Genomic DNA, 27,793 nt, shown 5'->3' with positions numbered 1-27,793 from the left:
TTCGACCTCCACAGGAAGTTAAAATATTAATCATCGTATGAAGACGACTCGTCGGCTGATAAAGAGCTGTCGCGATCACTATTATTTACATTGATAATTAATGGTTCAACCGAAATGTCCACTCTTGTGTCTAAGTCCCACATTCTATCTTCTGCTTTTATAGTGTGTCTTATACAATTTTTGCAAGACTCAGGTGTGACATTTTGTATGGCAGTAGCTAACAAGCACTTTACCTCCTCCATTTTAAAACTCAAGTTTTCCCTTGCCACTTGGTTTTTTATTTGAGCCCATATAAGCTCGATAGGGTTCAGCTCACAATGATAAGGAGGGAGGCGATGTACAATTATGTTGTTTGCACGAGCCATTTCATCGACTGCATATTTCTAGAAAACGGGTATATGTATCCTCGCGAGGTTTATTAATTGTACTTTCAACATGTTGTCACTGAATGGTATATTTTTTTGAGACAGCCAGTTGATTATTTCACCTTTTCGCCAGGCAGTCGTTGGTGATGGCTTCAACCGTCGACTGTGGTATGACGCATTGTCCATAACAACGACAGAATTTGCTTCAAGGCTTGGTAGAATATTTAAAAACCAACCTTCGAATCTTTGAGCGTCCATTTCCTCATGGTAATCGTTGGTTTTCTTGGATTCGAATAGTAACAAGCCGTTGTCCAAAAAACCCGAATTGCTGCCTATATGTGTTATTATGAGCGTCCGTCCTTTACCCACTGGTGTTTTTAATCCTAATGAAAGCTCTTCAATGAAGGCTTGTCGACGACTTTTAATTTCCAAATCTTGCCACACCTTTGAGACAGTATTGCCTTGATTTAGCCAAGTTTCATCTAAATAGTATACTTTTCGTCCTTCACGACGATACTCTCGGATTTTTTGTAAGTAAGTTCTCCGCCACAAAACAATTTCATCTTTTTCTAAAAGAACACTATTTCTGCTTCCTTTTATATATTTAATGTTCATTTGTTCTAATGTTCGTAATAAAACACGTCGTGATATTTTGGGTATCGAATTATCGCAATTTATTTCAACTTCAACTTTCTTTAAGGTTGGGATTTGGGCTACAATGCTATATACAATGCTTATAGTTTATTTTATAATTAAACAGACCAAAATATATTTAAATTGCCGAAAAAAAATTTTTTTTTTCGATAATAATGTGTTTATAATGAATTTATAAATATTTGTGGCAAAACTGACCCTGCATTTAATATTATTTTCCCGAGATACCCCAGATTAAAAAAAAAATATTAAAATTGGCCCAGTACTTCCGGAGATTTTGTAAAATTTTCAGATGAATTTAATTTGAAGTTCCTATTTCACTGTTGAAAGCGACGAGTTCATTCTCCTCACCACTTTTCATATTTGAAATTATTTGAAACTTGCACTTTTCAAATCGTTACTTATACTAATAAAATAAACAATTTTCAATTTTTAAAATAGTCATTCTCAAGTATAACTATTGAATGTTATATTCACACAGTTTTATTTCTTAATAATGGTAAATAAACAAATGGTGAATTTAAAGAAAATGGCTACATCGATCAAAAATGGTTCTAGAATAACTTTTTTTTTAATTTATGAAAAATTGCCAGCTAAACAAACATTGAAATGGCATTATTTCATACTCATTTCTTGCAAAAGTATTAACGAAAAACTTTATAAACAAATAAGGCCATTATTTATACCTAATTTTAAGGAGTTATAATTTTTAAAATGTTATTTTAACTTACATATCTTGAAAATATAAATAAAAATTAAAAATAAGATTTTATAAGATGTTTTTAGGTGACGGAAACAACCGCGTTTGTCATTATCAAATAAACAACTTTCTAAAAAACAATTGGAATAACTCTGAAATAAATAAATATTTTTCAATAAAAATTTATGGGTGTACCTTAAGGGTTTTATAACACATATTTTTATTTAAATTTGTTATAATTTATGCCTTTTTATGTTTCTTGCTCCCACAAGATTTTGCAATATTTCGCAATAAATTATTAACCAAATTTAATTTAGAAGGTGGGTCAAATGAATCATTTTTTAATAACCTTTCAAAAAAATAAAAATGATCTTTGCTATAAAATCAATGTTTAAACAATGACGCTGTTATTTTAAACTATTACTATTATTATTAAAATTTGAAATAGCATGCCTTGCAAGATCAAATGCCATCCCGATTGTGCCATCCCGAACAACATAATTTCTCGATGTCACATTTGAGGAGTTCGGCATCTATTGCTTCAGGAGCACTTACTCCATTATTTTTTAATAATATTGCGGCTTTTAGGATATTTGTCTCTATATTGGTCTCACACACTTTTAAACGAATATACCTGTAGTAAAACAACTGTTCCAATTATTGTAGTCGATTACTGACGGTTTTAAATTTGGTTTTTCGAAAAGTTGTTTTTTTTCCATATCTTAACAAGTCATTTGGTCTATTAAATGAGTCTAATTCTAGTATATACTTTTGCTCTGTATAAATATCTTTAATATACCCTTACTAGCTTTTACCTCATTTATATTTGTCTTTTGGTTTTAAGTCAGCTCTTTGATTCATTTCGTTAATTAGATTTTATCTATTTCTTAACAGGTACACTTCTATTTCTACTTACCCGTATAGATTCCGTATTGTTCGTAAAAAATAGCAAATATTTGTGTTGGCCCAATTTTCTGATTTTTCGTGGATTTATCTTTAAGAAATTATAGAAATATAAAAAATTAAAAACGTGTAGAAATATTTTTTTTACATTGATCTTTTTTTTTGTTAGTTATTTTTTGTAATGTTATGCCAAAAATTTTAAATACGTAAAGTATTTACGATCAGACGTAGTTATCAAAGAACGTAAATTTCATATAAAACTTTTTCCAAATAGTGGAAGAGCAGAACTCTGGCACAAAGATTTGTTTCTTGCCGAAAGGGCCGCATGAAAGTCGATAGAAAACAGATACGTCTGGGAAATAGTGCTTTTACTGCCGTTGTGTGACTTTCATCCAAAGATTTATTCTCGAGAATCGCAAAGAAGGAAATAATGTTGCCTTACACTGACACCTCGCAAAATAAATGTAAATAGTTTTTAGAAACAGAGATATCACATGTGGCCTTTTTGTTCGATGTTTCGTTCAAATACTACATTACACAAAACAACAAAAGCGTGGTTTTCATATATTCCGGAAATTTTAACAAACAAGACAATAAAATAACATACATAAGATAAAAGAAGATGAATTACTTAATAATTAATCTTTTTTTGATATAAGAAAGATTTAAAATTGTTGGTATCTTTAAAGTTGTTTTTTTTTTACCATGATCATATAATCAATTTCTGTATCAACTTCTCCACGTATCCCTATTTTACACCAAGATGCTTCCCTTCTATGACTTTATGGGTATTGTATCATTTAGTCAATAATCAAGCTCATGCTGTCTGTTTTTAAGAAACTACAATAATGTGTCTATACAGCGCTGTATTTGTGGTTTGTGAATTTTAGAAAAGCATTTGGTAATGTCAATCATGAACAATAGATATTCTACGAAATACAGGTATTCTTATATACAGCAATTGGTTAATACAGTCAGCGAGGACTACGATCCAAGCCTCAACTTCAAGAAGACAAAATAGATGTTTATAAGCAAAAAGCAACAACCTGCTCGACAGTTACGGAGAAACAACATACATTGACCTTGTATAATCTTATGTATACCTTTGCACCAAAATAAATGCAAAATGGGAATAGGCCATACAACTTAAGACAAAAATAAAACAAGCTAGAGCAAAGAGAAAGAGCTTTTTCATATTTAACAATATGAAAAAGCTCTTCCTGAGCAATCATTTGTCTCTTCCTCTAAAACTATATCTAGATAAATACTATATTTTTCCGATCTCACTATATGGTGCAGTCAAATTATTTAGAAGGGCCGTAAACAAGACCAGAATTATCATGTTAATAGCCAACGTTTGCAGCGGACAAGGCATTTTAAAAAGAAGGAAATGTACCTCTTTCAAAGACAAATTAGCATAGTTCATACGGATCTAAGGCAAGGGTATCGATTTTAGTTTCTTAGTGATGCTGGTAAGAAGAACTTTGCTTGAATGAGAGATTAATGCTACTGTAGAGTAATTCCTGCAAGTTGTTTTTTTTATATCTGGGAATAAAAATAAACTTACATTACAAATTACAAACAATCATTTTCCATTATACCAAATTTCATTGCAGATCCTTATAAATTAATATTGTTTAAATCTTTACTTCTCCCCTCTCTGTAAGGTTTTCAGCAGTTTTTTCATCTTCCCCCTCTGTTCACCTTTGGATACATTTTTCTGAAAATTAAAGAAATACTCCACTGGACCTTTCTTTCTTAGAATAGATGAAAAGTACTTACTATAGGTTGGGCAATCGGTCAATCGCATAACAATTTCGTCCGTATTCCGACACCGTTGAGTTTTCTGCCAAGATGAACGGTGAGGTGAAAAATACTGTAGTTCTGCTCAGGGATAAAAGTTGGGAATCTTAACCCAAATGAGAACTGAGAGCCTTGGTATTCCACACATTGAGATAAGGGGTATTAGGAACACCGTCCATAACTAGGAAGATCGTTTCTAACTAGGAATGAAACTGGAATGACTTAGGAGAACGTAATAGGAATGAAACTGGGATGAGGCTGGGATGTTTCTAACTAAGACGACCTTGGACCCTAATTAGATGACGACAAAATGCAATCGCAAAATATAAACAAAAACCAAAGGTGCAGAAATAAAAAACAAAATTGATATCTTGCTCTAAAGTTTCTGGGTCTAGAACACACATAGAATCGTCGTTCACATCTTGATGCAAAGCGGAAAATAAAAACAATTGAAAAACGTGGATCTTTTTATACAAAAATAATTAAATAAATGAAGTACCCACAAGGGCAATAAAATTCCTGTAGTTGGATCTATACCATACATCACAAAAGTTTTATTTAAGATGACTTAAGATTATATATTAAGATAAAGTATTATAGTATTATAACTCTACTTAATCTAACGGGGTTTTTGCAGTACTTCGGTAAAATCTGTAAGTGGGTTATTTAGAATATGTATTTCTAAAAAAAATGTAATGGAATTTTATGATAGTACGAAATCAATACCTTTTAAGCGGATTATAGGGGGTAGTTAAAAAAAATTACCAGTATTTGATATAGAAAATTCGCAACACAGTTGTAAATTAATAAAGCAAAGAATATTAAGGTAAGAATTATATTACTCTACAAGATGTTTTACAAAATTTAGTGAAAACTCTCATACTATAATACTACTACTTTCTATACTGTATAGCTATCTATAGTATAATCTTTGGTCTGATCCACAAACTGTTCCTGATTTTGTTTTTAAAAAATATTAATTGAGTATAAACATAAAATTCGATATTTATGAAAAATCTTTTTCCATGGAAAGTCTATGTTGATAACCTGCCCGGATGATGTTTGAACGTTGTGTCCATTATACTGGATTAGGTGTCGATGGCGAAACAGACTGGATCGTGAACTCTTTATTCCTCCATCCTAGTCCAAAGAAAGCCTTATAGTTTTAATTAATACATCTATATTGATAAATAGTTAAATTGTCCTTTTTAAAATTGGCTGTAACTCTCTTATTGTGACTATTTATTCTCAAGACATTTAATAAGTTCTTTTCTTTTTTTGTCCTTTTTACAAATCGTAATTATTGCTTCCTATTTGAAAGACTAAAAGTTAGTAATAGTTTTCTTTTACAGTTTATGTAATATTTTTTATTCTTAATATACTTTTAAAAATTAAATATTAAAAATGTTTCGAATATATTTATATGTGCATAAATGTACAAACATTTTTTTTGACCAATATAACCTGCTAAGTTCGATCATGGAATAATTTATTACATAGTACTTTCCTTTTGCTTAATAATTCAACAGTAGATATTTTTATTTCAGTCCAAGAGAGGGAAAATATTTATAGTAATTATTACAGGTTGATATTTGTCTGATAATTTCCCATCAGCTGCATTCAACGAGTTCAGTCAACGTCCATTTAGTGCCATTTACAGTTACCCCATAATCCTCCCTATCCTGTTGGAAGTTTGTATCATTATGCTGTCGCTTATAATAACCTGGTAATCTGTTTACATTTATGGAAAATTAAACTGGGCTTATGTTTTTAGAATAGATAATTTTATAGCTCCGTTTATAGCTACTAACTAACTAATAAATATTTATGAATAGGTATAAAATATTTATATAACATTACCATCACGAAGATTTATTCTAAAAATATTTATTAGGCACTAGGATTCACATTTAGTGGCAAAAAAGTGCCATCGTATAAATTTCGGAATTAATAAACGTTTTTTGTTTTCATTTTGTACTATATTAGAAATACTCTTGTTCCTCAGTGTCTCCACTAATAAATAATTAAAATTCATCAAATAACTGATATGTGTTTATTTATTACTACCATGCATCGTACCGGATCTTTGAATATTTCACTGGGCTGCAGTTAAATTTTTTTTTTTGTAAGTTTAATAGGTTTATACGTGATTTTATACAGTGTGTTTCGACGAAAATTTGACTTCCCACCCCCCAGAAACTCAGAAGCCAAGAGTTTCTTCAAAATTTAAAAAAATACGTCAATTTGTATTGGGAGGGGGACGAATTTTTATGCAAAATTCATACCCTCAAATGTAACCCCCTACTGCCCCGCATCAATCCCCGGTTTTTTTAAATAGCAAGTGTGGTCAACCGGCACATCATTTGAAAGGTATTTTTTTTTTAATTTACGTAATAACTTTGAAGGTAATTTTGTATTTAACTAATTTATTGGTTAAATATCAGTAATAACAAGAAAAATATAAAATTTCACAAAATTAACCAATTAAATGTTCTTAGTGGCCTCCAATACAATAATTCAATCAACCTGCAAATCGATATCAACACGTCACTCTATTGAAGATATTTTTTTTCTTTTTGTAAAAATATCAGTTTTCATATGAATTTTTTAAAGATAATGAATCCTACAGTTGTATTCTTAGATCCTACAGTCCCACAGTGTACTTTTATGTTAAATAGTACAGTAAATAGACATAATTGTCGTTATTGGAGTAACAGTAATCTTGATTTATTCATGGAGACCCATATATAAACACCTCAGAAATTAAACCTATGGGTTGGCAATTTCAAGGGAAGTCTCAATGGAAAAACTTATAAATTTGTTGGATGACGTTATGGTGAAAATATGAATAATATCCGTTATGATGACGATACAGTCATTATCTCTGAAAGTAAGACAGACCTGCAGACGTTACTAAACATAATTTGTGATACTGGAGAACAGTTTGGTTTAACAATAAACATAAAGAAAACAAAAACCATGGTTATCAGTAAGAGGGGCAAAGTCATTACAAGGATCCAGATAAAAAATGAAGATATTGAGTAAGTGCATAAAATGAAATACTTAGGATTCTGGATTACGGAAGATCTGAATCCGAAATCAAAAATTCGCTCAAGACTAGAGCAATCAAGAGCAGCCTTTTTAAAGTAGAGGAAATTTCTGAGTAACCAAACACTCAATCTGCAAATCCGATATCGAATGGTAAAATGTTATATCCACTCCATTCTTCTTTATCGTGTCGAAGCCTGGACTGTTAATGTTGACTTAATGAGAAAACTGGAACCTTTTGATAAGATGTGGCCTAGGAAGTTGAAAAATATTATCTCCAATATTAAACACCACACATATGCAACACACAATACACATAAGTACATCTATTTATGCTCAGTTTACGTTACTGAACCACAATAACGATACAATTTTTTTACACAAACATATGATTTTTTTCCTGATTTACTGCGTTTATTAGTACTTTTTGTTGACTGGTTGCTTCCTCTTTTGTATCATATTCTCTAATATTTTTCTGAACTCTATATATCGTGTTTTATTTTCGCCAAACAGTTTTTTCAGTGTTTTTTTTTGAGTTCTTTAATTGCTTTATTTTTTCTATTCCCATTCTTTTGTAAACTAAATATTCTTAATACGATCTTCTGTTCTTTATGTCATCTTTTTTTTTTGCAGTTCATTGATTTCTTGGGTGAACCATGGTTTATTAGTTCTGTTCATTGTTCTTTTTCTCATTGCTTTCTTGGCAATATTCTTTACGTACTTTTTTACTTTTTCTTAGGTTCTACATTATCTATTGTAATTATAGGGATTTGAGTAATCCTTTCGCGTAGTCTGTTTGGATAAAGGTAATTTTGGTAATCTTAATATATATAAATCTCGTGTCACAATGTTTGTCTTCAATGGACTCCTAAACCAATTAACCGATTATAATAAAATTCGCACACCATGTGCAGTTCGATCCAACTTGAGAGATAGGATAGTTTAAATCTCAAATTATAGTCGCAATTTTAATTTATTGCTAATTATTTGTCTGTTATTATTTGACAGTCACAATTATCTGTTAACTCCAAATGATTCTAACAGATGTCGATACCTTTCGACTGGGTTGAGTAAGTAATCAATAGATGGCGCTGCTATGGTAAATCTAGGAACGCGTCATATAAGATACATTTTAATAGCATAACTACCACGTGTTGTTGACGCTATAAAATTAATTAAATTTATTTTGTAGTGAACGAAATACTGTATAATTCAATTATTTCCACTTTTTAAATTTTTGGTGTTAGCATAGCCGGCCACGTGTTACTTAGACTGAAGTGTAAATTGAATTCATATTATAATGAAGATAATACAGTGAAATTAATCCTGTTTTTTACTTATTTGTGCTTCATTGATCAAAACTTTATAATTTAATTTGAATATATGTATGTAAGTATTATCACATAATTATAAAATTTAATTAAAATGTCAATGCAAAAATGATACACAATTTCCTACACTTTTTCAATAGTTGTACAAATTTTTTTTTATTGTTTTTATTTAACCTCTATTAAAAAATATTTAGCACTTATATATATATATTTCAATGTGCTATGATAACAAGTTTTTCAGATTTTTTTTCTTATATTTTAATTTATTTCTAATTATTTGTTTGTTATTATTTGACAGTCACAATTATCTGTTAACTCCAAATAATTCTAACAGATGTCGATACCTTTCGACTGGGTTGAGTAAGTAATCAATAGATGGCGCTGCTATGGTAAATCTACGAACGTGTCATATAAGCTACATTTTAACAGCATAATTACTATCGTTGATTCTTGCCAAAATACGGTCGCAACAAAAAATCGCATTAGCAGTAGCATCGTCAGGCATTGTGGCTACTTTACTGGATGGTGGGCGAACAGCACATTCAACATTCAAGCTGCCATTGGACGTTCGTAATAAACCAGATGCAATGTGTAACATCAAAAAGAATAGTGGAATAGCTGCAGTGTTGCGGAAGAGTTCTATAATAATTTGGGATGAGTGCACTATGGCACACAAATATTCACTTGAAGCATTAAACAGAACTATGCAAGATTTAAACAGCAATAATAAACTTTTCGGTGGTGCTATCTTACTTTTGTCTGGTGACTTCCGGCAGACCTTACCGGTTATACCTCGCTCTACTTTCGCGGATGAGATTAATGCATGTTTGAAACAATCATTCTTATGGCGAAGTGTTGAAACACTTCGGTTGACCATAAATATGCGAGTAAAATTGCAAAATGATCCATCAGCACAAATATTTTCCAAACAACTACTAGATATTGGGAACGGTAAAATAGAACTGCAACCAAATACGCAATGCATTAAACTACCAGACAATTTTTGCACTGTTTTTCAGGATAAAAATGAATTGATTCAGAGTATTTTCCCGAATATACAGAATAATTATTTGAATTATGAATGGCTTAGTCAACGGGCGATTTTGGCAGCCAAAAACGTTGATGTCGACGAAATTAACTTCCAGATACAACAGTTGTTACCAGGTGATCTGATGTTTTTTAAATCAATCGATACTGTTGTTGATGAAAATGAAAGTGTAAATTTTCCGATTGAATTTTTAAATTCATTAGATATCCCTGGAATGCCACCACATAATCTTCGATTAAAGATTGGTTCCCCTATTATTCTCCTCCGTAATTTGAATCCACCTCAATTATGTAACGGTACGCGTTTGGTCATCAAAAAGATCACCGGAAACATTCTTGAAGCAACCATTTTGGCTGGGAAGTTTAAAGGAAAAGTGGTCCTGCTGCCACGTATTCCGATGATATCATCAGATTCTACCATATCCTTCAAAAGGCTACAGTTTCCAATTCGTTTAGCTTTCGCCATGTCTATAAATAAATCTCAAGGTCAAACAATGTCCATTTGTGGTTTAGATTTGGAAAATCCATGTTTTTCTCATGGGCAACTATATGTTACGTGTTCACGTGTTGGGAAACCGTCGAATCTATTTGTGTTAGCTAAAGACAGGTTAACGAAAAGCATTGTGCACCGATTGGTGTTAAATTAAATTGAAATTGAAAGTATTTATAATTCAAAAAAATAGATATTAATGTTTAAAAGTTTAAGACTGTCTGCCTTGCCTACCTCATTCATGAGTTTAAGCGTCACATGTTATTTACTGTATTATACTGTAATATACTTATATTTGTTATAAAATTAAATGGAAATAATAAATCTGATAAATTTTATTTTGTACCTATTGATTTCTGCTTAATATCAAGTGTAAGAACATTTTAATTAATTGTGTTCAACGTACTTCCCCTTCAAATCTCAATCCAGTGAATTTGTATACCAACATCAACATTTTCGTCTTTGTTCGTAAATAATTTCATTGTACTAAAGGGTTATAATAGTAGAAAGTCAAATAAGGAGATCACCATATTTTTTCACAAATACCATCTGTGTGAAAAAGCATAGTGGACTCCGTGACTGATGTTCTCTTATTGTTCCTCTTAGATTGTTTACTATAATGTAATATAACAAAAACTTTAGCCACAGCAACGCGTGGCCGGGTCAGCTAGTTCTATATTAAATCTGGTCATATAATTAGCTGATTCTATTTTTTTTCTCTAGACAGTGTTGGGTTTCAATATTTGCTATATATTATTTGATATTAAAGTGAGCTCAGGTGGACTTAGCCTAAATAAAATGAGTACCTTGAATAAGGAACGAAGAGTATTAATAGGCGTTAGAAGTATAGCACTGGCTCTGTTACTTTCCTTGTATACCGTAGGTCTAAGAGATAGCAAACTACCCTACTATAATCCCAAAACCGCTTTTTTTTGACATAATCAATATCTGATTCTTCGCCTCTTGTTTTTTAACTAAATTAAACTTTTATTGTTCCTTGTCACCCCATATGTAATTTTTATTTCATAACACTTTAGAATATTGACGAATCTGTATATCAAACTTACTTCTTTATCCTAAATAGGATAAAGTAAGTTATTACATAGTTTTTGTTAATTTTTTGGTGCTATAACTTGATCTCAATATAGCTCTATAGGGAGAATCGTTAAAACAGACTTTAATTTGTCAATTATACCTATACAATGTTACTAAATTTACAAAACCGAGATACAAGAAACAAATATCATGTACACAGTCTATAATTATTACTCTTACTCTATCTTGCAAGTAATTCTTTTAAAGTAAACATAATTATTGAGTGAAATCCCACGCAAATAATCGTTAGGGTTAAGAGTTCGGTTAGTTTAAAAATTAAGCCACCGTTAGGGTAAATGACTAGGAAAACGTTCTTTTCGTAATAAAGTACCCCGAACGCTTATCCCTTTTAGAAAGAATGTTGAGGGTTCTATTTACCTTTTTGATATATACTGGGGTTTTTATCTCTCCGTAGGCAAGGCACGATCTTGTAATAGTGGGATGCCGATGCCGACGAAGGGCTTAACAAAACAAAATGGTGCTTCAGAAAAATGCTCAAAGCGCACAAAAGTGTGTTATACGAGGTTTATATAAAGATAACCCATATTTGGATGCTGAGGATAAGGAGAAATATATTCTGATTAAATCGGATGTACACGTCTTTGTATAAAGTCTTAAGGTTATTAATAATTAAAATAAATTTAAAGCTATAACTAAAATCAAATTTAATTACTTTTCTAATTTTTAGTACATAGGTTACTTGCATAGCTCTCATTTATTCTGAGAATACTTTATCTCTTCGAAAAAACCTTTGGAGACAGTTATGCGTCTTCTTCAAATTCCATCTTCTATCGAATGTGGAAATCACGATGGCTAGGCCAGCTATGACTACTTCTTTAAATAGTTCAGGCTATTCTACATATTTCGCTTTCCTTCAATTTTGCCTTGTATAATGAGTTTTTTGCCCTCTCATCACATATCCCAAAAAAGGGCTCTCGTGTTTTAATATTATTTCTGCTTAATTTCATTTTTTTCTAATTACTTCCACTTTCGAGACTCTATGAATCCATTATATTTCCAGAATTCTTCTGTAACACCTAAATTCAAAGGCAGATAATTTATTCATATCAAATTATTTAACACGCACGCCTTCATGTCATAACGACGAGTAGAAAACACAAGAGTACGTAGGGGTAGCTTTAACCTCAAATTTCGACAATATAAAAACTAAAGTAATATAAGGTTGACTGCTCGAATAAATGAATTTTAATTAAATAAAAAGCAGATATCGAGCACAGTTTAATTAAATCTTGTCCAAGTACTTTCGCTTTTAGAGCATCTTTAGGAGCATCTCGTCATTCTCTCTCCTGATGTCATCCCAAAGGTAGCTTCGTCGAATTTTATAATAATTTTTAAACTATTTGTCCTTTATGTCGTGTTGTGTTAATGTATCAGATGTTTATGGCATTCATCTTATATTGTTGGATAGCCTAGTTTTGAAAAAATGCTCCTAGAAGATGTTCTAGGAGCGAAAGTACTTGGGCAAGATTTAATAAAAACTGTGCTCGATATCTGCCTTTTATTTGATTCAAAATATAAAAACGTTTTATTGAATAATTTATGTGCTATTTCAAAACATGTTTTAATTTTCTTTGGTTGATATTTGATGTTATCCTTGTTTTTTATTTCTAGTATTCATTCTTCCAGTTACAATATTTTTAATCGCCAGTTGGATATTCGCTATAAACTGCTAATTTAGTCATCAACGTGCACTTAGTTCCCTTCAAATTGATCTTAAGCCCGTATATATGACAGAATATAGTAAGCCGTTGCATTACGTTCTGTAAATCATTGTTGTTATCCATTATTATTAGTATATTGTCTGCAAGACGTAAGTTTTGTACCTTTCCTCAGGTAGCTGTAGCTTCCTCCTTGGTTGTTGTTGGTTGTTGCTCTGGATACCATCAGTGTCTTCTAACTCTAATGCTACAAATTGGTCGCATTGTTCCTTTAGTAATCCTTTCCCAAGTTAACAGCTCTTTGTCTAACTTAGATGCACCGACCAATAGTCAGAAAAATGTATATAGAGTTGCCTTTCATCGATATACCTATTTGTTTTCTAGAAGCAAAGCTAGAAGGTATCAGCATAGCTCGCAACAAAGAAGAAAAATAAAATAATAAAATAATTGTATAAGATAGAAGGCAACCGTATATACGTATTTCTGACTATTGGTCTTCTTCAGTACGGTGCGCAGTCAAGTTAGAAAAGAAGCATATTAACTTGGAAAAAGATCCCTACAGGAGCAATGCGACCAATTTGTGGCAATAATGTTAGAAACCTCTGAGGTTTCCAGCGCAACGTGAATGAATGGGTGACATGATCAAAATAGCTTCCAAGTGTTGCGCTCGCAACGTCCAAGCAGACTTTAACCAAGTACACTTGGATCGTGTCAACTCGACTTAACTAAGATATTTGAAGAAGATAATAGCTGAATTAAATTTTGTTTAATGCTATCTTATAGAAAAAATTTACAATTTCTAAATACCTATTCTTTTTCAGGTGTAGCACTTTTCAAGATCGTTGAGGTTTATAAAGAAATTCAGGACCGACAAATGAATATTGTAAGTATCAACAAATATATCTTAGATTACTTTGTTCTGTAAAATCAGAAGGTTGTCTGTTAGAAAGTCAGTATTTATAGCATGGAATGTCTATCTGACGTATTCCGTAAATTGGTATTTGAGTATGTGTATGTAATTATTGATACTTGAGGATTGTATTTCTTATCTATAATTTAATAGTAAATACAAACTAAATAGAAGTAAATAGAAACTAAAAAAGTTCAATCTTTGAATCCGTAGGGTAAAGCTGACAATATATAACACTGAATATTCCAATTTCTACGATAAGAGGTCGTTCTGGTGATCGACAACCCTTTCTGGGTCCTGGCTTGTTCTAGGATTTTTCACCATTCTGTTCTCTTCCTTGCTTTGTTTTTCCAGTTGGTAATCTTAAGTGTTTTAAGATCTTGTTCTACTTGTTCCATATATCTAAGTTTTGCTCTTTCTTTTGACCTTCTCCCTACTGGTGTTTGCCTCATTATATGTTTTGGTGTTTCAGTCTCCAACATCCGTTCAACACGGCCCATCCAGCGCAGACGTCCGATCTTTAGGGATGTTATGACCTCGGATTCATTTTATGCTGTGTATAGTTCAAAATTATATCTTTTGTGCCATATGTCATTTTCTTTCACCCCCTTATATATGTGTCTAAGGATTTTTGGTTCAAACGTACCTAAAAGGTTCTCATCGCTTTTCAACAGTGTCCATGTCTCTGATCCATATACAAGGACCGGTTTTAACAGGGTCTTCTATATTTTGCATTTGGTTTTTCTTGTGCTGTTGTTAGATCTTGGAAATTTAATTAGTCCATTATATGTTTTATTAGCGAAATGTATTCTTCTCTTAACTTCTTCACTGACATTGTTATATGCGGTAACTAGTGAATCTAGATATGTAAAATTTTTCACGCTTTCTCCTGTTGTTAGATTCTGTAGGTTTCTTTGGCCTGTCGATTTGCTGGCCTTCGGGTATTGTTTCAGGTGTTTCTATTTAGTTAATGTTTAGGCCACTGTTTTGTGCTTCTCTTTCTATCGCATTAAATGCTTTTATCATCTCTCTTTCGCTTCTAGCTATGATATCAACATCATCTACAAATGCCAATATTTGTACACTTTTTGTTATTATTGTTCCTCTGGTGTTGACTTTTGACTCTCTAATTATTTTCTCTAATATGATATTGAATAGAGGCATCTCCCTGTCGTAGGCCCATTCTCACATGGATTGTATCTGTTAGTGCGTTTTGAATTCGAATTTTTCTTTGTACTCTAAGCGTTTCTTTTACTATATCAATGAGTTGAGTTGGAATATTAAACTCTTTCAGTGCATGGATCAGAAATATTCTCGATGGATGCTATCATAGACACTCTTAAAATCAATGAAAAGATGATGTATGTCTATATTAAATTCACTAGTCTTTTCCAAGATTTGCCTCAAGACGAAGAACTATTGGGGACTTCTGCCTGCAGAAGCCACATCGATTGTATTTTATATGCCACAGTTAGTAGCGTTATTGCCCGGTAGTTTTTACATTGAAGCTGATCTCCCTTTTTATGCAGTGGGATAATTACTCCGGCATTCCAGTCTTGTGGCAGTTGTTTGTTGTTAATAATTAGAATCCGTGCTAACAATTGAATTAAAATTCTTTTGTTACCAATAAGGCAACTTAAGGCTACATGCGAAAGTTTTACTATTTTTATATTTGGCTTATTAATTTAGTAAGATCTCAATAATTTATATATAGGAACGAAAATGGCTTTTTACGTGTTATACCTAAAAAAGGAATATTTATTCTTGGTTTACTTCAACATATTTCTTAATAAGGTTCATTGGATACTTTAGAGAGAAGCTACATTATAGTGATTTTATTGTTTCATATTTGTGCTATACACTAGGGTGCATTTGGGTGAATTATATGCACTTTTACATATACATTTACAGAAAAGTTGTTCAAAATTAAATTTCCTATTGAAATATCACCTTTTAAAGTAAAAAATAATTTTTTGGTGACAAAAATATATTCAAAAACAAAGCAAAAAAAAAAGAGGAACACACGCGATTTTTCTTTTATGCTCCTTCGCGTTGTTCCGCGAGAGTATAGGTACAGATATTGCTTTAAAGAAAAAGATTGTTATCCTTCCTCTTTAAAATAGTTCGTAATAAAAGTCGTTAAAAATCTGAATTAGTCGAGATACGATTTTGCCACTTACATCATTTTTGGGTCATTTTCTCTATTTTTTCGCAAACAGTGTTCTATAATTTTTTTCTACACGGTTTTAGGTATAAACAATAAAATATACATACAATTACATAATAAAATAGACATAATAAAATGTCTGCAACCTACTGAAAACGACCAATAGTCAGAAATACGTACGTACGGTTGCCTTCCATCTTATGCACATATTTTATTATATTTTTTCTTTCTTTATTGCTACCTATTCCGATATCTTTAATTTTTATTTTACTATTAACTCGCATTAAAATTTTTATTGTGGTTTGAAACGTTCGAAACGTTTGACATTCGTTTTCTCAGGTAGCTTTTTCTCCGTGGATAGGTTAGTTGTTGCTGTGGAAACCTCAGAGTCTTTTAACATTATTGCCACGAATTGGTCGCATTGCTCCTGTAGTGATCCTTTCTCAAGTTAACATGCTGCTTATCTAACTTGGCTGTACCGTACTGAAGATGATCAATAGTCAGAAATACGTATATATGGTTGCCTTCCATCTTAAACACATATTTTATTATATTTTTTTCCTATGTTGCGAGCTATGCCGATACATTCTACCTTTATTTTACTATTAACTCGTATTAACCTTTTTCATGTTGTTTGAAACGTTCTAAACGTTTGGCATTCGTTTTCTCATGTAGCTTAGCTTCCTCCGTGGATGTGTTAGTTGTTGCTCTGGAAACCTTAGAGTCTTGTAACATTTTTCTTCTTCTTCACGTGCCATCTCCGCGACGGAGGTTGGCAATCACCATGGCTATTCTGATCTTAGATGCTGCTGCTCTGAATAGTTCAATTGATGTTCATCCGTACCATTCCCTCAAGTTACGCAACCATGAGATTCTTTTTCTTCCTATACTTCTCTTGCTCTGGATTTTCCCTTGTATAATCAATTGAAGTAGGTTGTATCTCTCATTATGCATAACATGCCCCAGGTATTGCAGCTTTCGTGTCTTGATGGTTTCCAATACTTCCATTCTTTTGTTGATTCTTCTCATGACTTCGTTGTTTGTTACATGCTCGGTCTATGATATTTTCAGGATTCTTCTATACACCCACATTTCAAATGCTTCCAACTTTTTAGCAGTCGACGCGTTAAGTGTCCATGCTTCTATCCCATAAAGCAGAGTCGAGAAAATATAACACCTTGCCAGCCTAACTCTCAAGTCCAATTTTAGTTCTCTTGCACAAAGTACCTTTCTCATTTTATTGAAGTTTGTACGTACTTTCTCTATTCCAACTTTGATTGATTTCTTTGGAGTAATCGTTTGTGCGATTAATTATTGTGCCAAGATAGTGGTAGTTTTCAACTTGTTCTAAAGCAGTACCGTTAATTGTCAGGATTTCACCATTATTTTGGGTTTTTGATATCCTCATAAATTTGGTTTCCTTGGTGTTTATTGATAATCCATATTCTTCTCCATACTCAACTATCTTGTTCATTAGCTTTTGGAGGTCTTGGAGGTTGTATGTTATTATGATAGTATCGTCCGCATATCTAATGTTGTTAATTGGTGTTCCATTGACCTTGATTCCTGCTGTTTCTCCCTCAAGAGCTCTTTTCATAATTTCTTCAGAGTATGCATTGAATACTAGTGGTGACAATACACACCCCTGTCGCACTCCTCTTTTAACTTCGAACTCTTCTGATGTATGTTTATTAATGCGTACGTGTGCCTGCTGTTTATAATATAGATTTGTTATAATTCGAAGGTCATTGTGTTGTAGTTGTTTTGCTTTGAGGATGTCCATTAGCTCTTTGTGGCGGACTTTGTCGAAAGCTTTGTTGTAGTCTATGAAACAGACGTACATATCTTGGTTCACATCCAAGCATCTCTGGATTACTACGTTGAATGCAAATAGAGCTTCACGGGTACCTACGCCATTACGAAATCCAAATTGAGTTTCTTCAATATCCATATCAAGTGTTTTGTAAATGCGGTTATGAATGATGTTTAAAAACAATTTAAGTGTGTGAGACATCAGGCTTATGGTACGGTGGTCGGTGCATTCTCTAGCATTTTTCTTTTTTGGGAGACAAATGAATGTTAAGGTCAACCATTCGTTGGGTATGTCACCCGATTGATAAATTTTATTAAAAAGCTTTAAGAGGACATCAATGTACTCATTTTCTATTATTTTAAGGATATCAATAGGCAGTTGATCTAGCCCCGGGCTATTTCCATTTCTGTTGTTCTTTAGTGCATTACCATTGTGTAACTAAATAGTTTTATGGCTCTACTTTACATATTGTTGAATATTTCATTGGTTTTTGTAAGAAAGGTACTAAGAGACTACGTCTAATTTTTACTCCTCCCAAACAATCGCCTTAATTACCAGGAAAACTTGAAGTTGTGTTTTATAATTAAAAAAATATATGATCTTAATACCATTTTATGTTCTTTAAAAAAATATTGTTTATTGTATTGTATTAAAAAGTATTGTTAAGCTATCTAGTTTTTCGTATCAGCGATAACTTTACCTGTTACATTTTTCTCTCAGTATTAAAATAAGTCTTAAAGGTATCTATACTAGTAGTTCGAATATATTTGTATTTTTAAATCAAATTTAATTGTTCTACAGCAAATCAGTCACGAACAGAGATATCCGTTTTGTTAATAGGAACTTAACAAAACAAAGTTTGTACCGAACATAGTTAACACGTTAAATTAGTTGTTTCCCATTTATTGAGCTAAATAGCTACGCAAACACATTTATTTACTCGCTAGCTTGAACTAAAACTACGTTAAATTTAATCAAATTGAATAGAAGGTGTTTAAATGAAAACATATTGAACGATAAATTTAATCCAGAAACGGTAGACGGACGAAAGCGACTGGAATCAAGTGGAAAAAGCATAAACTGTTACAGTTACTGTACATTATTTACACGAAAAGACAAAAAATGTTAAACCTTTTATTTACATTTGTTGTTGATTCAATTGATTGAACTGGTTAATTATTGTTTAAAAGGCTATCTAGTTTTCCAGATTAACTGATTTTGAGAATATTGCGCACACAAGAACAGTGAAACTTATAAACACGGCATTAACGTATACAAGTGTTATATATGCCGCACAAAAACAATAGAAGCATTAAACTCAGTTATAGATAAAACGTAAAACAAAACTGCATACGATTCTCTTGTTAGACGCGAAATCTTGTATGAAAGCGAGATTTGGCAATTACATTTACAAAGAGAAAGCCGGCAGGAAAAATGGATTTGCTCCGATGATCAACACCAAAATCAAAATTAGAATTAGAAATAAAGAAATCAATAGCTAGAAAAGTAGTGTTGATGATGTACGCCCACATCGATAGAAACAGTACGGAAATGTATGTAAACACGCTGGATGAAGACTAAATAACAAAGCCAATAATAAATTGAGAATCTACAAGAAGGAGGCGACGAACGAAAACCTGAAAGAAGGAGATATGTACGAGGGCGATTGAGACTGGGACCAGAAGGTTTCAAAACTTTTTTTGGTCTCTTTTCTTCTTCAAGTGTGTGGTGGGCGTTCTCTTTGTCTTTTTTCTTGGGGATTCTAGTGCACGGCAGTTTTGTGAAACAGGAGCTACTTTTACGAAGTGTGCAGCCGATTCAACCCTACTTTCTGGACTTGATTTCATTCTCTATCCTCTTCTATTTGGTCAGGTGTAACAGATTTTTATTTATAATCGCATTGGACCAAAAAATATGAAAATTTTTGGTAGTCGTTTGTTAAAAAATGATTCACAGTTTGTCTATTATACTTTTTGACACTTTCCAGGTTTCACATCAGTAGGGTAAAACACAATTTTGTTCTACGCAGATGTCCTTAAGGCAGAAGTACATGTAAACATTTTGTTGCGTGTTTTTCTGTTGCTTTTCGAAATAACGTTGGTTTTAAAATTTGAATGGTATACTTACATAAATCATAAAAAATTTGTTTTATGTTAAATAGGCCTTTTGACGTTTTATTTGTCTGCTTAACACATTTTGGAAATTTGACGAATACCAGAATGCTTTAAATCTGACGTGGGAAAGTCAGGACACATTCTGGCAATTCTAACAGCTCTATAATACCGTTCTGGTGTAATTTTAACAACCGAAAAGCCATATTTAGGATATTGAAGATATGCTGGTAACCAGAATGCGTTTTGGACATATTTTTTGACCATTAGCCGAAATTGGTATTTAATCTACTTTAAAATCTACTGACTTCTTGTTGCTTCATATAGAGATCGATACTAGTGTGCACAGGTATGTTAGGTTACTAAAACGGATGTATAGATAAACAGCATTTTATTTCAATTTACCTTGCACACAATTCACTACTTGCTATCACAAATCTTCCTGATGAGAGGTGAAACCTGTAAACATATATAGGAGAATGGTGACGCTCGAACTGAATTGCAATCGTCTATTTTCATTTTAATGTCGTTAGGATAAACGAACTTACACTTTTACATCTCCTTTCACATTATTTGTTTTGTGCTAACCCAGCTAGTAACTGCTTATTGTTTTTTGTCCCATTAGATTTATCATGGATAATTCTAATATAGAATAGGTTCAATTTGAATGTTTCTCAACCAAGAAACTTTGCTTCTGCATATCCCTCTTCGACCTTCTATTTTTTCGTTTAAAATCAGCTGCATTTTTTTTTATTTATCTTGTCTTAAAAAATGCTTTAAATAATATATTTTCCTACATTTAACAATCTTTAGTAACTATCAAGTTACAAATACTTGGGTACTTCAATAAACGAAACTGGAGACCAAAACAATGAAATAAAAAGACGTATCGAAATTGCAAGGGCCACTTTTATAAAGATGAGGAAATTCTTCTGCAACAGAGATATAAGCATCCCTCTCCGATTAAGAATGCTAAGAGGCTACCTCTTTAACACGCTATTATACGGTGTAAAGGCCTGGACTCTCAAGCAGAACAATATAAAAAATATTGAAAGTTTCGAGATGTGGTACTACCATCAAATGCTGAAGATAAGTTGGGTTGAAATACTTACAAACTTTAAATTAATGCGAAGGATAGGAAAAGACCCAGAAATTTTCGTCAACGATCAAACGAAGAAAACTCGAATATTTGGGTCACCTCATGAGAGGACATAAATACGCATTACTTCAAAATATAATGCAAGGAAGAATAGAAGGAAAACGAAATCCAGGCCGTAGAAGAATATCATGGTTGCGTAATTTGAGAGAGTGGTTTGGCTGTACCACTAATGAACTCTTTGGGTCAGCTGTAAACAAGGTCAGGATAGCCTTGATGATTTCCAATCTCCGATAGGAGTGGCACAAGAAGAAGAAGAAGAAGTAACTATCTATGCCTGTTGACTCTTCTCAATATTTCTTTGTTAGTTATGTGTAGTTTTCATGGAATCTTTAACGTTCTCCTATGTATCCTTATATTTTTAGCTCCCATGCTTCTTCTACTCGATATAATCATTATTATCATCTAGCCCTTTGCGTCCACTGCTGGACATCCGGCCTTCTGGACATCCGGCCTCCCTCATTTTTGTCCATTGTGCTCTATCTTGTGCACTTTTCATCCAATTTATTGAAATTTTCTTGAAATTGTTAGTCCAACGAGTAGAAGTCTTTTTCTACTTCTTTTTTCTAACCTCGACATTCACTCAAACAATCTCTTCGTCCACCTTTCATCACTGACTCGGGCGACGAGTACGGCCCAGTTCCATTTCAGTGTGGCAATTCTGGAAATTACATCGGTGACTCCTGTTTTTCGCTTAAGTCTTTATTTCTAACTCGGTCACGAAGCGATATACTCAGCATTGATTCTTCCCTTTTCCTCTGTGCTATTTGCAGCGTTTTAAAATTTCTAGCTGTCAATGTCAAAGTTTCGGCACCATAAAGGCGCGTTTTCACGGGTCGATCTGGATTGAACGATTTAGGTCGATTATGAAATCGAAAGCAAATTGAATATGTAAACCATAAATCGACTTGGCCGTTCGGCGGAGTGAGTCGATTCGACGGAAGTAGAAAGACTGTCTACTTTTGACGGGTGATTGTCGCCGAATCGATGTCGAACGACTGGAATCGAATGTGTAAACACCTGGTCGAATGGAAACACAACGTACCGAAAGCCGAGTAAAATACTTCTAGCGTGTATAAAGTTGTTGTTTTTAGTACGACAAGCTGTAATTTTGGGAAAAAAATGACTGAAAAATGGTCAGATGCAGACATGGCAAGATTTTTGGACGCTTATCGAAACTATAATGTATTATGGAATCCACAAAGCGAGCTTTATCGCAATCTACAAGCTAGGCGAGAGGCATTGCACGCAATTCTACAACATATGAATAAACCCAATAAATTAGAACAACATACAATCGTGAATTGAGCAAAGTATTGAAATCACTAAAGAGTGACTCTGGACCTGATGACTTATATGTACCGGTTCTAATTTGGCTTAAACATACTGATAGTTTTCTGTGAACAGTAACGATGGGAGGCAGAAAAAGCCAATCAAACATGGTAGGTAGATAATATTTTTTTTTATTTTTAAAAACATTCATTGTGTTGTAGTAGTCCTTAATAAATCATTTACACATAGCTGTCTCCAGTGGCTAGAAATCGAAGAGCTATTTGCAATTTTAGCCCTGCTGGTAATGCTTCACGCATATTTATATCGTTTTTTTGACTTGTCTCAGCAGTTTTTTCTAAAAGTTCTCTAAAATGAGCATTATCCAATCTTAGATGCTTTCTATAAGCCTCTGGATCTTCCACAACCATTTATTGAAGCAGGATTTGTGATGCACCATGGGTATTTCGTCTCACAATCCACGGTCGGGTCTACCACGTTCGTTTTTTTTTTCTTTTTGTTTGATTTAGCGATTTCTTCCCAAATTGCACAACAAATTAATTGCACACCTACATTAATCATTTCAGGTGACGCCATTTTGTACCACAATTAATTCAACATTCATATCCTGTCGTGTAAACCTTTTTGCTTTCCACACAGATCGAATTATGCTCGAACGATCCAAATCGTGCAACCTAGATCGACCCGTGAAAACGCGCCTTAAGTTATCACAGGCAACACACATTGTCTCTTGTGATCTTTATTTCGTGTCCAAGATATATGTATTTTTCCACCATCACTACTTCGTTGTCTCTAATATTGATATTTCTGCTAGGTACTAGGTTTGTCATGAATTTTGTTTTGTAGATGTTTAGTTTAAGATCCACACTGGAACAAACTAACTGAAGTTCATGTAGCATTGTACATATCTCCTTGAGGTTGTCCGAGAAGAAAACTATGTTGTCTGCGAATTTCAAATTTGTTAATCTTCTACCATTAATGTTCAGGCCTTTCTTTTCCCAGTTATGTTTTTTACAAGCATATTCTAGTATTGTAATAAACAGTTTAGACAATAAGGTATCACCCTGTCGGACTCCTCACTCCTCGTCAGATTGGGATAGGATCCGTGTTTTATGTAGTTTCACCTACATAGTTGCGTTCTTGTATGTATTGTAAATTTACCTTGTATATCGGTAGTCAATGCGGCATGCTTGTAGTGCTAACAGGATTTTGTCATATTCTGCCGTATCAAATACTTTATGTAAATCTACAAAAGCCAGAACGATTGGTCGATTGTATTCGATAGTCTTTTCTATTACCGTTTTAATGATCTGCAGGTGATCATTTGTTACAAATCCGGTACGAAATTCCGCTTGCTCTATTGGCTGGTAGAAATCAAGTGCCTCCGATTTTGATTGCATCAGTAACTACACAATCTTCGCCTGGAGATTTGTTATTCTCGATATAATAGTACTGGCCAAATGTAGCCCTTTATCATTTTTTGTATTAGTTCTAAACTGAGATGGTTATTAGAAATAAATGTTCTCATTTAAAAAAAAAGTGTTTTTAGTAATTCCAATTCTTCACAAATCGAAAAAGAGGCAGAGTAGATATTGGTAATAGAAAAAAATAGCCTACACAGAAGGACAAGTAAAAATGGTCAGTTTCTAATAGACTTAACAGCTGGAAGAACTATTGTTTTAGTTTAACATGCTTTCCAAATCATAAAGGTACTTGGATATCGCTTAACAAAAACACATTTAACTAAATAGACCACATTTTGGTAGAAAAAGGAATGGCAACAAGTATATAAGGTATAAAAAACAGGTGTAGAGCAGTAAAACATATCTAAAACTGTCTAAACTTAGATGTCGTGTTGTCATTTTAATAGAGAAGAATCTGGAATCTTTAACAGACATCCTAGTTTAGGACCTTAGTGCAGGATTCGTTCTTTATACTCCCGGAAATAGTTTTCGAGTATACGCCGAATGCCCATCTGCTAAACCAGACCCTCTTCTGTCATCCAGCGATCTAAAAGCGGAATGACCGCTGTAAGGCCGTTATCAATTCCGAAGCACTACTTCTGAAGCACTGTTCCTTTCTACTATCCATCTGTTGTACTTTAACATCGTATGTGTCACGGTGTCTCAGTATCTATAATATAGGCAGTCATCTGTGTCAGCCTTTCCGAACCTAAAGATGAAAGCCCTAAAGCACTCGTGTCCTGTGAGCACTTGCGTTAGGAAATAATCCAGTCGCCTGAGGCCACAGTTCACCTAATCTCTTTTGACCGGGATCAGCATATTTGTCCACTGCGCCACATCCTTCGTGTTTTTCCATTTTTCTTGCAATCTTTCAATTGACCTTTCCCTTTCCTGTCTTCCCTCGGTTATAGTAAGGTTTGGGTCTCTTCTCTCGTAGAGCTATTTTCTTTCCACCGCCAAAACATGCAACGGAATATATCCAGTGATAATCCACAGGACTACCGCAGACACAGTCCTGTAGGCGCATGCCACTTGCAACAGACTTATTCTGTCCACTCGTGTCATGACCGTTATCTTTACCGCCTTGCTACAGACTAGTGCCGCGTAAAGGACGATCTACTGCACAATATCGTATTAGGCACCTACTCATGCTTTCGGCTTTCGGTCCCCCAATATTGGGCATCACCCGTCCCAACGCAGTCGCACTATTCACAGCCTTCCGGGTCACCTCCCGCACGTGCTCCCTCCATTTTCTACTCTGGTACGTCACTCCTAGGTACTTTATGTTTCTTTGGTGTTAGACATGCCCCCGCACATTGTAATTCCACACCATACCCACTGTAATTCTCCAGATCTTTTATCAACGACGCAAAATGGAAGCTAAACAAGAAACAAAGAAGAACTTACAGACAGATCAAGTCCAACTTGTAAAATTAGGTATACAAATACTATACGATCAATTTTAAAACTTTTACCTTTACGTACTTAAAGTATACACAATATTTATTTTATTCTATTTTGTAGGACAATTTAATTAAAAAAATGGTATTTAGAGTTGTCGATCAGGGGTCAATCATCATCGTTTGTTTTTCGTATGTTTCCATCGCAACTGAATGTAAATCCCAGAGGATTTGACTTTCCGGGATTTTTCCGACCGTGTAAATAGTATAAAATACAGACAAAATAATTTCTGTACTTTAAAATAAAACGATTATACCGTAAAGTCGCATTACTAATTGGTATTTACATCCCTACGTGATGTCTGCATTCAGACAGCATTTTGGTGTTATTTGCTATTAAACGTGTCGGTAAATGAGATTAAACTTTGCATTCTGTTTATGATCGGCTTTAGGTAATTGGCATGATAATAGACACTGCAGGAATGCGTATACGGGATGTTTTAAACCGTGCTAATAGGATTCACTCATCAGCGAAAGCTTCTCAAGAGACTTGCAATTGTTTTGGTTAATTTGCTACAGATTCACATGCATTTTATATTTTTGGCAATTTAATTGAAAGTGTAAAAATTTATTGAATTAATTAAAATTGGCTCACTACACTTTCGTTAGATGCATATCTCTGGGAAATTTCGGAAGTCCGGGTAGGAATTAAAAGAGTGAAATTCTTTTGTCAATTCTGCTAGAGAATAAACTTTATCAAATGAATAGATTTTTGCTACAACGATACGGAGGAGCCAACGGTAATACCCGCAACGAAATAGATTATTTTATTAAACATAAAAAATACTTATTTAAATATGTGACTGTTGTTAATAAATTCTCAATAAACACCGACCATAGGATGATTATAACTACCATTAAGATAGAGGAAAGATATTTTTTATTGGACACGCTCACAAGGCAAAACAACATTAACAACACCCTTAAACACAACATAACACCAAACGGTGTAGATGATTTAAACAAACAAATGGTTGACACACTTAAATTGGCGCTGGCACGTTTTTACTCAACGACTAAACGAGATGAAAAGATCACCTTAGAAACACAACTCAAAATAACAGAAAGGAGACAGTTATTAAGTGATAGGGATATTGACCCACAACATATGTATTTCAGAAATTACTCAAGAAGAGATACAGTATTCACTTAAAAAAAATGTAAAACAACAAAGCTCCAAGAGTTGATGGAATAGTTACAGAAGCTATAAAACTTGACGGAGCCTCTCTACTGAAGAAACTCGAGACTTACTCGAGACTCGAACCCAAATAATTGCAAGTTAATTTCTCTACTCAACTATTTATACAAACTGTACACCAGAATAATAACCAATCAATTGGAAACAAAATTTTGATGGAACTGTATTAGCCAAGAGAACAGGCTGGTTTTCGCTCCAACTATAGTGAAAATGACCACCTGCAGTACATAAAACTATTGATTAAAAACAATAGACCTCTAGTTCTGACGTTTATAGACTTGAATATGAATGGTGAGCTGCTTAGTCATCTACGATAAAAGACAAAAATGATGACGAATTTAGTTCCGAGTCATCCTTTAAAGGTAGAAGACGTCGAAATTGAATTTGCTGACAGCTTGACATACCTTGGACATATGGTGAAAATAAGCAGAGATAATCAAACTGCTGAGCTGCTCCAGTGAAAAACTCTGGAATGAGCAGTATATGGAAAATTGTATAATATTTTTAAAGGTATATAAAAATGATTTTACAATCTCCAACATAATCTTTCATTATATTACACCTTAACCCCAACATATTAATCTTTCTGTTGTTACAAACAATTGTTAATAAAATAATTTTATCACATTTACTGACTGTTTTATTCATACATCCTTCCCAAAAAGGCCATTTTAATCAGTTGCTATCAAGGATCTGTAGAGACACCTTCTCTTGGGTTATAAATAAGTCTGTTTAAAACTATAACATAATTTAAATTTATCGACAAATATGTCTTAGCTAACAAAGTGAACATAATTTAAAGGGTTTTTACCCACATATTTAGTGGCTTTACTCATGTATACATATCTGATAAGTGTTCAACCAAGTGTTCTTTAACCTTGGTAAAAATTTAATATTTATGTTTGCTCTTATATATATATAATATATAATATATATATAATATATATAATATATGTAATATATATAATATATAATATATATATATATATATATAATATATATGTATATATATAATATGTATATATTGAAAAATGAGGAAATCGTTATATTTCGCGTAATACTTCAAATAAAACATTTAAAACTGCTTCTTTCAGATCGGACAAGTACGTA

The 27,793-nt window shown here is 33.0% G+C and overlaps 1 protein-coding gene across 2 annotated transcripts in view; it reads left to right on the top strand.

The window, feature by feature from the left end:
* The window catches only part of IRSp53 (Insulin receptor substrate 53 kDa), a 633,215-nt gene that overhangs the window by 520,965 nt on the left and 84,457 nt on the right, over positions 1-27,793 (top strand). For both annotated transcript variants that reach the window (XM_072523036.1, XM_072523035.1), the window contains exon 4: positions 13,937-13,998. In XM_072523036.1, the coding sequence (XP_072379137.1) occupies positions 13,937-13,998 (62 nt within the window). The remainder of the gene's footprint in view (positions 1-13,936; positions 13,999-27,793) is intronic.

Source organism: Diabrotica undecimpunctata, chromosome 2, assembly GCF_040954645.1.
Source record: "Diabrotica undecimpunctata isolate CICGRU chromosome 2, icDiaUnde3, whole genome shotgun sequence".
Lineage (NCBI taxonomy): Eukaryota > Metazoa > Arthropoda > Insecta > Coleoptera > Chrysomelidae > Diabrotica > Diabrotica undecimpunctata.
Note: the sequence above shows the minus strand (reverse complement) of the source record. Positions and strands in the feature narration are given on the sequence as shown.